Source organism: Oncorhynchus tshawytscha, linkage group LG20 (assembly GCF_018296145.1).
Source record: "Oncorhynchus tshawytscha isolate Ot180627B linkage group LG20, Otsh_v2.0, whole genome shotgun sequence".
NCBI lineage: Eukaryota > Metazoa > Chordata > Actinopteri > Salmoniformes > Salmonidae > Oncorhynchus > Oncorhynchus tshawytscha.
Window position 1 is genome coordinate 44,421,114 of NC_056448.1, and position 17,180 is coordinate 44,438,293.

Below are 17,180 nucleotides of genomic sequence, written 5' to 3' on the forward strand. Positions count from 1 at the left end.
CCAGGAGGTCAAACAGGAGCATTTCCAACTTTTCATCTTTATTCAGGCCAAATGCTCTTTGGGTCACAGAGTTCCAACTTTTCATCTTTATCAACTGCAGCAGTTTACAAGAGAACCGTTAAGTCTATGTAACCTGGGTTTGGACATTTCCAGTAGACTGTGTTGTCTCATACACACACATGAGAGGACTGGATTGGGATGTGGCTTATCTGACGGATCCTTTGATAAGGGCGCTGCTGTTTGACAGCAATGGAAAAATCTGTTGCCTGTCTTGTGTTTGTCAAAGCCGTCCATACGGACGACCGCAATGCAGCATTTTCCATAAAGAGACATCTTGGTCCAGTAATATCTCAGATCTAAAAGAAAAGCCCATTTAAATCTCACTGCAGCATTTAATAACACCCTTGGCCACTTTGTAGTGAACACATGTTCACTCATTAGGTGGATGTGGAGGGAGCGGTTGGAAAAGGCCCCCCCCCCCCCCAAATCTGCTGTTGCACCCTAGGAGCAAGTCTCAGAGTCTGCTGTTGGCCCCCTCCTGGGAGCAGGCCTCGGAGTTCATTATAGCATCAAAGAGATATTTAAAAGAGTGGAGGAAGGGGAAAAAAATGTTTGAGAATAATAATTGCACGGAATATCACTCACTCATCACGGACAGCTTATCAAATAGGTTTTAGCGTCAGCCAGACCACTAGAAAGGTGTCCCTCTAACCTAGGACGGCCGTAACAGGGTGTAGCTACTGTCTGCTGGCTTTCTCTCATATGTTGACTGGTCAACATAATGGTTCACTGACCTCTCATTGGTTGCATCCCAAATGGCATCCTATTGGACCAGAGCTCCATGGACCCTGGGTGAAAGTAGAGGCTGTAGGGTGCCATTTTGGGACGCAGACTTGGTTTTCTCTCTTTCTCTTTCTCTTCTCTGAGGTAAGACTCATTTGTCACCTACGGGAGAATCAGAGAGATGTCAGTAATCAACTGGACATGCCTCAGTATTTATGCTGCAGTAGTTTATGTGTCGGGGGGCTAGGGTCAGTTTGTTATATCTGGAGTACTCCTCCTGTCCTATTCGGTGTCCTGTGTGAATCTAAGTGTGCGTTCTCTAATTCTCTCCTTCATGCCCCAGGACTACCTGACATGATGACTCCTTGCTGTCCCCAGTCCATCTGACCGTGCTGCTGCTCCAGTTTCAACTGTTCTGCCTTATTATTATACGACCATGCTGGTCATTTATGAACATTTGAACATCTTGGCCATGTTCTGTTATAATCTCCACCCGGCACAGCCAGAAGAGGACTGGCCACCCCACATAGCCTGGTTCCTCTCTAGGTTTCTTCCTAGGTTTTGGCCTTTCTAGGGAGTTTTTCCTAGCCACCGTGCTTCTACACCTGCATTGCTTGCTGTTTGGGGTTTTAGGCTGGGTTTCTGTACAGCACTTTGAGATATCAGCTGATGTACGAAGGACTATATAAATAAATTTGATTTGATTTGATTCACATATGGAGCACTCACAGATACTGTATTACCATCCATAACATTCTATAGCCGTCTACCGTACAGTCACCTTAGGACCTTGTACAGTCACCCATAACCTGCATGAGGACCCATCATAGCTAGTCTGACACTATCTTAATAATATATATTTCACATATACAAATAATAATAAAAATATCTATATAATATATAATAATAATATCTATTTAATATATAATAATAATAATAAAAATATATATATAATATATAATAATAATATCTATTTAATATATAATAATAATAATAAAAATATCTATATAATATATAATAATAATATCTATTTAATATATAATAATAATAATAAAAATATATATATAATATATAATAATATTTAATATATAATAATAATTTAAAATATATATATAATATATATAATATATATAATAATAATTAAAAACATATATATATAATATATAATAATAATATATATTTAATATATATAATAAATACTAATAATATATAAAAAATATAGTTCAAATAATAATATATATTTAATATATAGTAATAATAATAAAAAAATATATAGTGGGGCAAAAAAGTATTTAGCCAACCACCAATTGTGCAAGTTCTCCCACTTAAAAAAATGAGAGAGGCCTGTAATTTTCATGATAGGTACACTTCAACTATGACAGACAAAATGAGAAAAAAAAATCCAGAAAATCACATTGTAGGATTTTTAATGAATTTATTAATTTTTAATGAATTTACAGTATGTACATATCATGACTATTTAATTCCTAAGGTCTTCAAGCTTGAGAGAGAGAGAGAGAGAGAGAGAGAGAGAGAGAGAGAGATTAAACTTTGAGATGAAAAGCCAGAGAGAGAGCAATGATCTCAGTGGGGAGTCTGTTGTCAACCATCCTTGGGGATTAACTCTCCATTCCCAAACAGAGACTGACTAGAGACAGCCAGACTCCTCGTGCAGAGAGAGAAAGAGCTGGGTAGCGTCCTGTGTCAATATTGATGCTGCTGGGACGTTGGGGCAACCCTGGTGGTGGGAGGCCACAGAGACGAATTCTCAAGCCAAATATCTAGTGGGTGGGTGTGTGTGTGTTACCCGAGCAAACACAACAACGTTATGCCTCTAACTTCATCAAAATGAAGCCTAGTTATGGACCTCAACTTGCTTCAGAAATAAGCGATTGGGCGATTTAATATCGGATGGATAAGGATCTATATCAATCCTGGACACAAACAAACACACAGACATCAGATGTACAACAAACAAGACCTATGTTGACTTGTGTGTCCTGGTCAGTACTTTAGTCACCTTCATCACGGTGTGTCCTGGTCAGTACTTTAGTCACCTTCATCATGGTGTGTCCTGGTCAGTACTTTAGTCACCTTCATCACGGTTTGTCCTGGTCAGTACTTTAGTCAGTACTTTAGTCACCTTCATCACGGTGTGTCCTGGTCCTAGGTCAGTACTTTAGTCACCTTCATCACGGTGTGTCCTGGTCAGTACTTTAGTCACTTTAGTCAGCTTCATCACAGTGTGTCCTGGTCAGTACTTTAGTCACCTTCATCACGGTGTGTCCTGGTCAGTACTTTAGTCACCTTCATCACGGTGTGTCCTGGTCAGTACTTTAGTCACCTTCATCACGGTGTGTCCTGGTCAGTACTTTAGTCACCTTCATCACGGTGTGTCCTGGTCAGTACTTTAGTCACCTTCATCACGGTGTGTCCTGGTCAGTACTTTAGTCACCTTCATCACGGTGTGTCCTGGTCAGTACTTTAGTCACCTTCATCACGGTGTGTCCTGGTCAGTACTTTAGTCACCTTCATCACGGTGTGTCCTGTGTTTCTGTTTATTTCATTTAAGTTTCTGGTCAGTTTCTGTTCATTTGAAAGATGAGGAAGATCTTTTGTCATATTGTGAGCCAGTTCCAGTGATTCAGAAGGTTGATTGTGTCCCTTTTTACTACATTTTGTTAATCGATACAGGGGGCTGTTCCCGAAAGCAGGCTCAGTGAGTTTAGCAAGCTAACTGTCCCCAATATTCTGAAATAACTTCTGCAGAGTCATTAGACCAGCTCTGGGTTAATGTAGGAACCTCTGCAGAGTCATTAGACCAGCTCTGGGTTAATGTAGGAACCTCTGCAGAGTCATTAGACCAGCTCTGGGTTAATGTAGGAACCTCTGCAGAGTCATTAGACCAGCTCTGTGTGAGGGAGATGCAACCAACTTCCCTTTTACGTCAAGCCCGAGCCCCCTCCTCGCTCATACAGACCAGGCAGGCTCACCCTCCCCCTCAAAGACGCGATTTCTTCAGAGGCCAAACTTGGAAAGGTATTAAAGTAGGATTAGCTTCCCCCACAGTGCAGTGCTTGTGTCATTCAAAGGGCTCTGTTTTGGAGAGCCGACCCTGTTTGATTGTGACTAGCAGCCGGAGTCTGAGTGAGGGGGCCATGCACAGAGAAGAGGTGGATTTAACCCCCAATCTGTACACACACATACACACACATCCCTTTACCCCAGTCCAGCGTTCACTGTTAATAATTCCCCCTTCTTCAGTTCTTCAGAGAAGGCTTTACTTCTCCTACCAGCTTCAGTGAACCTCTTTCTCCTCTCGGCCCCCTCGCTCGCTCCCCTCCTGGAGTGGGTGGGGTGGGTCGGTTGCCATAGTGGGAGCGTCACGCATTGGATATTCCGAACCGACCTCGTTGAGAATGGAGCTCAGGAGGCCCCAACGCTGGGGGGAAAAGTCTGGATTAAACTCCAGGACAATGCCGGACAGAAAGATTCCTCAAGGGGCAAAATAGGAATTACAGGCCCCGTAATAATGCAAGGTGACAGAGAGAGGAAGTGGGAAAATAATGTCCTACAAGATTAGCCAGTTTGGTAAAAGGGCAAGAGAAGAAGGGAGAGAATAGAAAGCAGACTGATTCCATCCGGATGGGGAGTTGTAGCACTTCCCTAAGTTGTATGGAAGTCTCCGTTTTAACCTTTCACCTTTTAATTCCATTTGATTTGGCTGGCTGGGATTCTGTTATGTCTTTGGCCTGATTGTGACAGCATGCATAGCCCCGTCCTAAATCCTTTGTCAAGGGAAAGTTTGTAAACTATGAGAATGAACTAGGGCTTGGCAGTGTACTGTATTTAACAATATACCAGTATTGATGCACAGACCGGTTTGGGTTTTTACTTCACCCTTTAATGCTATTTGAATGTTTTGGTTTATTAAATGTGATACGCCGTGTGTAACGACCATTTTTATAGTTTACTTCCCTACTTGAGTCATCTCTCAGCTCTCTCTTTCCATGCTGTTTTCAACACAGAACGAAGCCACGCCCCCTGACACTCAAGGAGCGCATTAGTTGTTCCTCGACTACGAGACACTTGTGTTCAGTCTGCATGGTCAATGCAGCACATGGAACAATGTTGATAACAACGATGCTGTTTTCCCTTTGCTTCTTAATATAAATCAACTGGCGTTCTATAATTACACTATTAGTTTGTGTTTCTTACACCAGCGAACAGCTAGCTTGTCTTTTCTTAGCAAGTTGGGCCTAAATCTTGTTAGCTGCTAATTGTTAGCCACTAATGCTAATCGCTAGCTAGTTAATAAATGTAATTAGCTATACAGCCTGATAATACCAGTTTTGGTGTAGACCTTAATCAGCATTTTGTTTGTGCAACAGTATCTTCTAAATCAAAGAGGAAGACATGAAGCAAGAATATGTTAGCTATGAAGTAACTAACTGAAAACATTCAATGTAGCCCCAAAAAATATATGTCCCCTAGGAAACACTTGTCAACACTTTGGTTCCTACCCTGTCACAACTCCCCCCTGGCATTTTCATTCGTTGTCATGTCAAACAACACTGTATTCAAAGTGCCCACTGATATATTCTAACTTTTGAATTAGAATAATTATTCTATTTCCATGATTCCAACAGTTCACCCCAGTGTTTTGCTCTAAAACACAATTGCAACATTTGGTTGAAAAATAAAAAATAAGGCCTGGATTGTTTGCCCATATTGTGCAGCCCTACGTGGCAGTGTGGAAATTCTCTCCATTGAGTGCAAGAAATGCAGAAATATTGAATTGAACGGTATAAACCAATCAGAATGGAGAAAGACCCATTTGACCTCACTTATAATGTATGTGTTGCCAACCTAGGGGTCACGCATAACTCATAAAGCAAATGTATAACTTTTAGAAACATCAAAAACCGTCCAATTTGTTTTAAATAGGGTGATATTTTGGCCGTATCGCCAAGCCCTAGTATGAACTGTGGAAGAAAGCATTTTAATAATGTTCTCTAGCTCTCTTTATTACACTCTATTTTATTTCTCTCTCACAGCCCTTCTTTCCAACCTCCAACCTCTCTCTCTCTCAAACCCTTAGTGTACTCATCAGCCCTGAGGTGCTGTGATATTACAGATGCTGATCACGTTATTAAACAAAGTCTCTGCGGGTCATTATCGTACGAAGGAGTCGCCATGAGGCAGACGTCAGAGCCGGTTGTAATCCACACACACCAGGGGGCATCCACCCTCAGCTCTGTCCCACCCGGCCTCGCTGGGGCACCTGCCTGTAATATTCATGAAGCAGGATAATTGGTTTGGGACTCGGGACAGCATGGAACAGCAGCTGCCTGTGGGAGAGGTAGCTGGTAACAGCAGCTGCCTGTGGGAGAGGTGGCTGGTAACAGCAGCTGCCTGTGGGAGAGGTGGCTGGTATCAGCAGCTGCCTGTGGGAGAGGTGGCTGGTATCAGCAGCTGCCTGTGGGAGAGGTGGCTGGTAACAGCAGCTGCCTGTGGGAGAGGTAGCTGGTAACAGCAGCTGCCTGTGGGAGAGGTGGCTGGTATCAGCAGCTGCCTGTGGGAGAGGTGGCTGGTATCAGCAGCTGCCTGTGGGAGAGGTGGCTGGTAACAGCAGCTGCCTGTGGGAGAGGTAGCTGGTAACAGCAGCTGCCTGTGGGAGAGGTGGCTGGTAACAGCAGCTGCCTGTGGGAGAGGTGGCTGGTAACAGCAGCTGCCTGTGGGAGAGGTGGCTGGTATCAGCAGCTGCCTGTGGGAGAGGTGGCTGGCAGCTGCCTGGTATCAGCAGCTGCCTGTGGGAGAGGTGGCTGGTATCAGCAGCTGCCTGTGGGAGAGGTGGCTGGTATCAGCAGCTGCCTGTGGGAGAGGTGGCTGGTATCAGCAGCTGCCTGTGGGAGAGGTGGCTGGTATCAGCAGCTGCCTGTGGGAGAGGTGGCTGGTATCAGCAGCTGCCTGTGGGAGAGGTGGCTGGTATCAGCAGCTGCCTGTGGGAGAGGTGGCTGGTAACAGCAGCTGCCTGTGGGAGGTGGCTGGTAACAGCAGCTGCCTGTGGGAGAGGTGGCTGGTATCAGCAGCTGCCTGTGGGAGAGGTGGCTGGTCAGCAGCTGCCAGTATCAGCAGCTGCCTGTGGGAGAGGTGGCTGGTATCAGCAGCTGCCTGTGGGAGAGGTGGCTGGTATCAGCAGCTGCCTGTGGGAGAGGTGGCTGGTAACAGCAGCTGCCTGTGGGAGAGGTGGCTGGTATCAGCAGCTGCCTGTGGGAGAGGTGGCTGGTAACAGCAGCTGCCTGTGGGAGAGGTGGCTGGTATCAGCAGCTGCCTGTGGGAGTGGTGGCTGGTATCAGCAGCTGCCTGTGGGAGAGGTGGCTGGTAGCTCAGCAGCTGCCTGTGGGAGAGGTGGCTGGTATCAGCAGCTGCCTGTGGGAGAGGTGGCTGGTATCAGCAGCTGCCTGTGGGAGAGGTGGCTGGTATCAGCAGCTGCCTGTGGGAGAGGTGGCTGGTAACAGCAGCTGCCTGTGGGAGAGGTGGCTGGTATCAGCAGCTGCCTGTGGGAGAGGTGGCTGGTAACAGCAGCTGCCTGTGGGAGAGGTGGCTGGTATCAGCAGCTGCCTGTGGGAGAGGTGGCTGGTAACAGCAGCTGCCTGTGGGAGAGGTGGCTGGTATCAGCAGCTGCCTGTGGGAGAGGTGGCTGGTATCAGCAGCTGCCTGTGGGAGAGGTGGCTGGTATCAGCAGCTGCCTGTGGGAGAGGTGGCTGGTAACAGCAGCTGCCTGTGGGAGAGGTGGCTGGTATCAGCAGCTGCCTGTGGGAGAGGTGGCTGGTAACAGCAGCTGCCTGTGGGAGAGGTGGGAGCAGCTGCCTGTGGGAGAGGTGGCTGGTAACAGCAGCTGCCTGTGGGAGAGGTGGGAGAGGTGGCTGGTATCAGCAGCTGCCTGTGGGAGAGGTGGCTGGTAACAGCAGCTGCCTGTGGGAGAGGTGGGAGAGGTGGGAGAGGTGGCTGGTAACAGCAGCTGCCTGTGGGAGAGTTGGGAGAGGTGGGAGCGGTGGCTGGTATCAGCAGCTGCCTGTGGGAGAGGTGGCTGGTATCAGCAGCTGCCTGTGGGAGAGGTGGCTGGTATCAGCAGCTGCCTGTGGGAGAGGTGGCTGGCTAACAGCAGCTGCCTGTGGGAGAGGTGGGAGAGGTGGCTGGTAACAGCAGCTGCCTGTGTGGGAGAGGTGGGAGAGGTGGGAGAGGTGGCTGGTAACAGCAGCTGCCCTGGGAGAGGTGGGAGAGGTGGCTGGTATCAGCAGCTGCCTGTGGGAGAGTTGGGAGAGGTGGGAGCGGTGGCTGGTATCAGCAGCTGCCTGTGGGAGAGGTGGCTGGTATCAGCAGCTGCCTGTGGGAGAGGTGGCTGGTAACAGCAGCTGCCTGTGGGGGAGTTGGGAGAGGTGGCTGGTATCAGCAGCTGCCTGTGGGAGAGGTGGCTGGTATCAGCAGCTGCCTGTGGGAGAGGTGGCTGGTATCAGCAGCTGCCTGTGGGAGAGGTGGCTGGTATCAGCAGCTGCCTGTGGGAGAGGTAGCTGGTAACAGCAGCTGCCTGTGGGAGAGGTGGCTGGGAGAGGTGGCTGGTATCAGCAGCTGCCTGTGGGAGAGGTGGCTGGTATCAGCAGCTGCCTGTGGGAGCTGCCTGTGGGAGAGGTGGCTGGTATCAGCAGCTGCCTGTGGGAGAGGTGGCTGGTATCAGCAGCTGCCTGTGGGAGAGGTGGCTGGTAACAGCAGCTGCCTGTGGGAGAGGTGGCTGGTATCAGCAGCTGCCTGTGGGAGAGGTGGCTGGTATCAGCAGCTGCCTGTGGGAGAGGTGGCTGGTAACAGCAGCTGCCTGTGGGAGAGGTGGCTGGTATCAGCAGCTGCCTGTGGGAGAGGTGTGAATGTTCCAGAATGTTCTGGAGATGTATGGACTTGGACAATTGTTACTGAGTGGACTATCCTAGCTAAATTAATCAAATGTAATTACATTAAATGTAGATTTAGTAGTATCAGACATGCTATCGGGTGGTGGATTGACTATGGGAAACAGGAGGACCATTTACCCTTATATTGTATTTGTCAAATTGGTGTCAGAAGTGGGATCCAGTGTGTCACAGTTCAGGCTATATTTATAACTGTCTGATCAAATGTTTTGCACATGGGAACATTTTATCCCTGTTTAACTTTTTTGTTGGATGGATGAAAAGTCATGCTGCTATGCTGCTGCCTACCCATCAGGCCTTGTTGCGATGCAAATGTATCATCTCGAAACATTTAACACTGCTTCCTCCTAGACACCCCCCCACCGTGAAGGCCCTCCTCCTTTCCCAACCGCTAATGCCCCACGGTCAGGGGGGCATTCGGCTGTGCTTTTACAGTTGAGCGGGTGTCAATAGGCTAAGGGGTCGCAGTGGGTAGCCTGCTCAGCTAGCCAAGTATAGCCCAGGCCTACTCTGTCACATATAGCAAGCAGAATGTTACATGGGAAATTAACAAAGCATATATATTTTTTTTGCCACTAGTTTCCAATGTTTGTTTGGCTGATTTAGTTCAAATTCAGTTAAATTGTTATTTTAGAGCCTACGGGAGTATAAAATCTAACATTTATTATTGACATTATACTACATGCAGTAAATAGTAGTAATAACTGCTAAGAACAATATATCTGCAGTTGTTACAACTATTGGTCGTCACAAATAATTCAAGACTACTCCAACAATCTGTTCCAACTCTGGTCTCATCACCTATGCTTTCCCCTACTCTTGTCTCCCCAGGCTGTTTGCCACCAAGTGCAGTGGTTGCCTGGAGAATATAGCTCCTACTGAGTTTGTGATGCGTGCCCTGGAGTGTGTGTACCACCTGGGCTGTTTCTGCTGCTGCGTGTGCGACAGGCAGCTGTGCAAAGGAGACGAGTTTGTCCTCAAGGAGGGCCAGCTGCTCTGCAAGAGCGACTACGAGAGGGAGAAGGAACTGCTCAGCTCCATGAGCCCTGATGCCTCAGATTCAGGTAAAAAGTACAACTCTCCTTAAGTTTCCTCAGTGGCGCTGTGCCCTGTTCCACGGATGTGCGGACTTCTCCTATCTGTTCCTCTGGTTCTTCCTTTTCCAAATAATGATGCAGCTTGCCAAACCAATATGGTTAGTAGCACCTTATTCTTTAGATACCACCACACATTTTCTGCACAGTATCCTTACAAACGATCTTTTCTGATTTTAATACAGTGATGATGATATCAATCCCAGGACTTCAACTACTGTATGGGAACTGTTGAAGAGATGGGCACCAGGCCAATAGTAGTGCACTAGATAGGAAATGAGGAGCCTTTTGGGACACAGACAGGGGTTATTAAACCAGACAGGGGTTATTAATTTAACGTATTATAAATGTGTGTTTAATCAACCATTTTTTTAAGATCATTGATATTAAATACATAATCGGAGTCAAACATTTAGCTAAATGGAAGAAGTTGAAAGATAACTAATAACAGTAAGAAAGTCCTGGAAATAATGAAGGCGGGTTCCATTGAATAGATGTAACAATGATCTTCCATTATGTACTCTAGTGTGGATACAGGTCATTTGAAACAGTGGAGAAAGGTCAAAGACGACACATTGGTGCGGCTGGCTTCCGGGTTGGATGCGCGCTGTGTCAAGAAGCAGTGCGGCTTGGTTGGGTTGTGTATCGGAGGACGCATGACTTTCAACCTTCGTCTCTCCCGAGCCCATACGGGAGAAGTAGCGATGAGACAAGATAGTAGCTACTAAAAACAATTGGAGACCACGAAATTGGGGAGAAAAAGGGGTAAAAAAAAAAAAAAAAAAAAAAAGAAGGCAAGACTTAAAACCTCTTAAAGGATCCGCCCCTTCCCCCTATTTGAAATGAATTTAGTAGAGAATGAATGTAGGAGAATTTAACACATTAGATCTGGTAAAAGATAATACAAAGAAGAAACCATGCGTTGTTTTTTTGTACCATCATCTTTGAAATGCAAGAGAAAGGCCATAATGTATTATTCCAGCACAGGCGCAATTTAGATTTTGGCCACTAGATGTCAGCAGTGTATGTGCAAAGTGTTAGACTGATCCAATGAACCATTGTATTTCTGTTCAAAATGTTGTATCAAGACTGCCCAAAGGTGCCTAATTGGTTTATTAATAACTTTTCAAGTTCATAACTGTGCACTCTCCTCAAACAATAGCATGGTATTATTTCATTGCAATAGCTACTGAAAATTGGACAGTGCAGTTAGATTAACAAGAATTTAAGCTTTCTGCCAATATCAGATATGTCTATGTACTGGGAAATGTTCTAGGTACTTACAACCTCTTGCTAATCGCATTAGCCTACGTTAGCTCAACCGTCCCGCGGGTGAACCCACCGGGACCCACCGATGCTGTTAAATCACCAAAGAACTGCAGACAAGCTCTCCCATGCCTATCAATGCAGTGTATATCGATATTGATTATTTCCCTTTACGGTTATATAACAGTATCCTCTGCACATTTATTTTAAATAAAAATCCTGCTGCTGGATGTAGTCGTCAAGGGTTAGTCGTCATTTGTGTTGCGTTTAGAAAACCTGTTCAACAATGTTTCAATGACAATGCTTTTTGGGTTGTAATTTCCTTTTGCAGAGAAGAGTGAAGCTGAGGAGCTGGACGGGAAGCCTGAGAAGGGCTCTGGGGGCCAGGGGAAGGGCAGTGACGACGGGAAAGACCCTCGCCGTCCCAAACGGCCACGCACCATCCTGACCACACAGCAGAGGAGAGCCTTCAAGGCGTCCTTCGAGGTGTCCTCCAAACCTTGCCGGAAGGTAACCACCTTACAGTCTGACGAAACAGATACAGATCCTATCACTCACAAGAGGAGATGATGTCATAGACCTGCGTAGCTCTAGTATGTTCCAATAATGGCAACCATCCTGGTCAGGAATAGATTAAATTGGACTGAATTTAATACGGTGTCTTAAACAGCCATGAACTTTAGAGTTCATAACAATGTGTCTACATTTCTAGAAGATACTACTAAGATATTACTACTTGTGTATTAAATATTCAATAAAATGTCATTAAGAATTTCATTATTCAGACACTTATCATACAACCCCCTTTTATCGACTTTATCAAAAGTATAATGTATTTGAAATACTTTCGACCACCTCTTACTCCCTTTGTAAGAAGGCTTTACAAGAGGGGGTATAAAGGTGTCCCTTTTGACTTCTCCCCCCAGGTTAGAGAGACGCTGGCGGCAGAGACAGGCCTTAGTGTCCGTGTTGTCCAAGTGTGGTTCCAGAACCAAAGAGCCAAGGTGAGATCTACCTGAACGATGGCTAAAAAGCTGCTCCCCAAATGAAATAGGATGGAAAATACAATCACTTTTAATAAACATTTCAACAGTCAATTTGCAATGATCAGGGTTTTAGGGCACCTTAATGCTACTCTATTCACAGTCCCATGTGGCATTAGCTATTCTCTATACGTTGCACTGTACGGCCCAAAGGGCTTTGGTCAAAAGTAGTGCTCTATATAGGGAATAAGGGTGCTATTTTGGGATGTAGCTTAGAGACACTGAAGTATGAACCATATTGTCTATACATGTTGGTCAAGCTTTTGCGTCTGCTATTAACCAGCATTGTGTTTTATTTGTAGATGAAGAAGCTAGCCCGGAGACAGCAACAACAGCACGAGCAGCAGAATTCCCAAAGGCTAGGCCAAGGTAGGTTTCTCTAGTTGTGAGTGTTGTGTGTCTGTGTGTTTAGTGTGTGTGCACGTATGGTTGCATATGTGTGTGTGCCCAAGAGGTGAACTGGCTGAGAGTGTGGTTTGGACAGGAGATGGAATAACTGGGCAGGTCTTCTGCATTATGATGAGGCTTCACTGGTTCTAGAATACTCCTAGAATACCTTATGATGAGACGTCACTGGTTCTAGAATACTCCTAGAATACCTTATGATGAGACGTCACTGGTTCTAGAATACTCCTAGAATACCTTATGATGAGGCTTCACTGGTTCTAGAATACTCCTACAATACCTTATGATGAGACGTCACTGGTTCTAGAATACTCCTAGAATACCTTATGATGAGACTTCACTGGTTCTAGAATACTCCTAGAATACCTTATGATGAGACGTCACTGGTTCTAGAATACTCCTAGAATACCTTATGATGAGACGTCACTGGTTCTAGAATACTCCTAGAATACCTTATGATGAGGACAGGGGTCATCACAGGACAGGGGTCATTCCAGTGGTGAATTGTCCTGACCAGGATGAGACGGGACAGGGATCATTCCAGTGGTGAATGGTCCTGACCAGGGTGAGACAGGACAGGGGTCAAAGCCAGGCTTCAGTCCAATGATGTGTTATTATTACCCACTATCCGATATCCCCCCAGAGTCCTGACCCGTACATCTTCTGTTTCCACCACTGTGATATACTGGGCGTGTGTATGGGTTTGTGTGTGCGTATTTTACTGGGCGTGTGTATGGGTTTGTGTGTGCGTGCGTGAAGTCGCTGCCCAGTATCAAACTCCCAACCCAGCAGATTTGTGACAGCAACTCACTGTTTGAATTAAGGGTAGCATTATATATAGAGTATTATAAACCGGGTAGTTCCTCGGGCCTTATTGCTTAATTATAAACCGGGTAGTTCCCCCTCAGGCCTTATTGGTTAATTATAAACCGGGTAGATCCCCCCTCGGGCCTTATTGCTTAATTATAAACCGGGTAGTTCCTCCTCGGGCCTTATTGCTTAATTATAAACCGGGTAGTTCCTCCTCGGGCCTTATTGGTTAATTATAAACCGGGTAGTTCCTCCTAGGGCCTTATTGCTTAATTCTATGTCTATAGTGTCGCAGTATATAACACATAACTCTACTTTTACATTTGCGCTTTAGGATAAAAATGGTATCGAACACCCAAATACAAGCTGAGTAATGTAGTGTTAAGAAGCATCCAGGTGTTTTGAGTCCATATTTGACCTAATATTGAGTCGGTGGTCATTTTTTGTTTCTATTCTGGATTTCTGGACTTTCTATTCCTTCACCTTTGATATTGATAATAAATCACCGTAGCAGTCGGGAGCCGAACTGATAACACCAACACACTGTCTCACACTTGAGACTGCATGAGACTGCATGAGACTGCATGAGACTGCGTGAGACTGCATGAGACTGCATGAGACTGCATGAGACTGCATGAGACTGCGTGAGACTGCGTGAGACAGCATGAGACTGCATGAGACTGCATGTTTAAAGATGGCTGCAAAACTGAGGTCATTTGGGTGATAGTGTTGATTAGAATCATATCAAAGCCAGGGGTTATCAAGTGTGATCAGCTCGGCTCCCCATCGCTGTGGTGCTTTGTTGAGGACAGGATATGAGAGACGGAGTAATAAGTGCTCAGCACCTCCGAAAGTACAAGTAGCGGCGTCTGCGAATGGGCTCCCATGTCAATAATGTGATCTAATAACCAGGGTTTATAACCACCCAGTGTAGTTAACTAAATGAGCCCTGTAGTTAACTAAATGAGCTCTGGGACTTAGATACATGCTGAAGTTGTGACTAAGAGCATTTAGTGAGAACTGAGGAACTTAAAATCAAAACGGAAAACTTTAGAAACTGCGTACACACACACACACACACACTACATGTTAGTGTTTTTGAAAGTATATCAATCTTAAAATCTTTTTTCATGTCATGTATTTTTCGTTATATTTCGGACCCCAGTAAGACTAGCTGTCTACATTGGGATCCTAATAAATCAAATCAGTGGAGAACATGTTGTAAGAATAGGTGAATAGGTCAAGGACAGAAGAGATATTCACCTGTATGTCTCTGTCCCCTCCAGAAGAGATATTCACCTATATGTCTCTGTCCCCTCCAGAAGAGATATTCACCTGTATGTCTCTGTCCTCCCTCCAGAAGAGATATTCACCTGTATGTCTCTGTCCCCTCCAGAAGAGATATTCACCTGTATGTCTCTGTCCTCCCTCCAGAAGAGATATTCACCTGTATGTCTCTGTCCTCCCTCCAGAAGAGATATTCACCTGTATGTCTCTGTCCCCTCCAGAAGAGATATTCACCTGTATGTCTCTGTCCTCCCTCCAGAAGAGATATTCACCTGTATGTCTCTGTCCTCCCTCCAGAAGAGATATTCACCTGTATGTCTCTGTCCTCCCCCCAGAAGAGATATTCACCTGTATGTCTCTGTCCCCTCCAGAAGAGATATTCACCTGTATGTCTCTGTCCCCTCCAGAAGAGATATTCACCTGTATGTCTTTGTCCCCTCCAGAAGTGATGTCGGGTCGGATGGAGGGCCTGCTGAGCTCCTACACCCCCCTGGGCCCCCCTCAGCAGCAGCAGCTAGTGGCTATGGAGCAGAACGGATACGGCACCGACCCCTTCCAGCATGGACTCACCCCGCCACAGATGCCCGGAGACCACATGAACCCATACGGTGAGGACAGCAGCACAGAGTCAAGTCACACAGACAGTGTACACCCCCCCCCTTCCCCACACACACACACACACACACACACACACACACACACACACACACACACACACACACCACACACACAGTGGTCTAATTAGCTTGGTCACATTATGAATCATGTAGGCTCACCTCATAAGAATAACATGGCATGGCTGAATACCCTGTTGCCCTGGGAGATAATCCCCCCGGCCCTGACATCAGGTAGTTGCATATGTGTGTAGCATATTGTACAATTGGCCTCAAGATTCCTGTCTGTCTGGTGAATTGGTATTCTGTGAGCCGATGGTCTTCAGATGGTCTTCAGATGGTCTTCAGGCTACAGCTTTGTCCAAACCATCACCACTGTCTCATCTCCTAACACTCACCCAAATTATGTCATCCTTCACCAAACCCTTGGTCCTTACGACCCCCCCCCCGCCCGCCCACACACACACACACACACACACACACACACACACACACACACACACACACACACACACACACATGTACTGGTTTTATTGCTGCGAAGGCTAACCAATAATGTGTGTGTCTGATTAAAAATGTATGGGCCATCAAGCTGTCTCTGTCCTGATGTAACGGTGTCATTTAGATCCAAAGCACCAGCAACACCCAGGAGAGAAGACTCCTCGTCGCTGCAATTAAACACTGGTGCCATGAACTAAGAAAAGAACACACAGTCTCTGGTTGTGTTCCCACAGTGTCCCCGTAACACTCATTATTTTCTGTTGTGTGCCATCTTTATTGAGGCTTTGGAAGCACTTTGATTCAGGTGGCAATAGGTACAATCAGAGATATTGCAGCCCACACACTCCCCATTAACAGTGAACGTTCATCCCAGCTGATTTAAAGTTATTGCCACGGCCAAACCACAAACATTAACTGTGTTTTTTGGGGGAGGGGGGGTGTTCTTTATCAGTTTAGTTTTTTTGTGTAAACATCTCCCTCCCCCGTGTTTATTTATTTGAGCAACTAGTTCACATAGCCTCACTCATAGCTCTGTTTGTCTTTGCTTCTGTCTCTGTTCTCTAACAGGAAATGACTCCATTTTCCACGACATCGACAGCGACACGTCCCTCACCAGCCTCAGCGACTGTTTCATGGCGGCGTCCGACATTGGCTCCCTGCAGGTGCGGGTGGGGAACCCCATCGACCGTCTCTACTCCATGCAGAGCTCTTACTTTGCCTCCTGAAAGTCAACCCTGAACCAAAGGGGGTTGGGGATGGAGGGAGGGAGGGATGGAGGGAGGGAGGGGTGCGGATGAGGGGATACTCCATACATAACTGTACAGCCATAAAACAAACTTTTGCCTCAAGAAAATAACTGAAGGGAAAAACGGAAAGGTACCACGCAAAAATAATCTCCACTGATTGGCTTGTAGCCAGGAACTACGAGAGAAGGACAAACTTGAAGACATAATTGGACACTTTTCTTTTCCCCGTGTATTGGAGAAACAGGGGGACCTTAAACTACAACATGGTTAAGAACGGTATGGGAGTGATTTCTGCAAGATGTTTGTGAAAACAATTATAATAATAATGTCGTTGCATCTATGCTCAGAAGAATACTTATTTATGTCCACATTTGTGTATATATAATGAAATGGAAATATTTGTTTGACCTGAATTCTAAAAGGGGAAAAGGTATATGTATTATAGTCCAAGTCACTGATTTTGAAATAGTCAGTGAACCAGTAGAGGACTCAATAGGCATTCAGCTGTGTGTCCAAGCTTTATCAACAGGAACCTTCTCTGAGCATGTGTCCAAGTGAACCTTTCCTAAAAGCATAGACTTAAAAAAATAAAAAAATAAACTATGTATAACACCAAATTGAGTATATTACTATGTTCAAAGTTGGTATATGCTGATCATGTTTCTTT

General features: G+C 45.7%; 1 protein-coding gene across 1 annotated transcript in view; it reads left to right on the forward strand.

The window, feature by feature from the left end:
* The window catches only part of LOC121840215 (LIM homeobox transcription factor 1-beta-like), a 91,581-nt gene extending 75,074 nt beyond the window's left edge, over positions 1–16,507 (forward strand). Inside the window, exons 3-8 of the mRNA XM_042302717.1 lie at positions 9,579–9,811; positions 11,439–11,617; positions 12,034–12,111; positions 12,453–12,519; positions 15,096–15,260; positions 16,335–16,507. Coding sequence (XP_042158651.1) covers positions 9,579–9,811; positions 11,439–11,617; positions 12,034–12,111; positions 12,453–12,519; positions 15,096–15,260; positions 16,335–16,492 — 880 coding nt within the window. The 3' untranslated portion in view covers positions 16,493–16,507. The remainder of the gene's footprint in view (positions 1–9,578; positions 9,812–11,438; positions 11,618–12,033; positions 12,112–12,452; positions 12,520–15,095; positions 15,261–16,334) is intronic.
* The last annotated feature ends 673 nt before the right edge of the window (positions 16,508–17,180 follow it).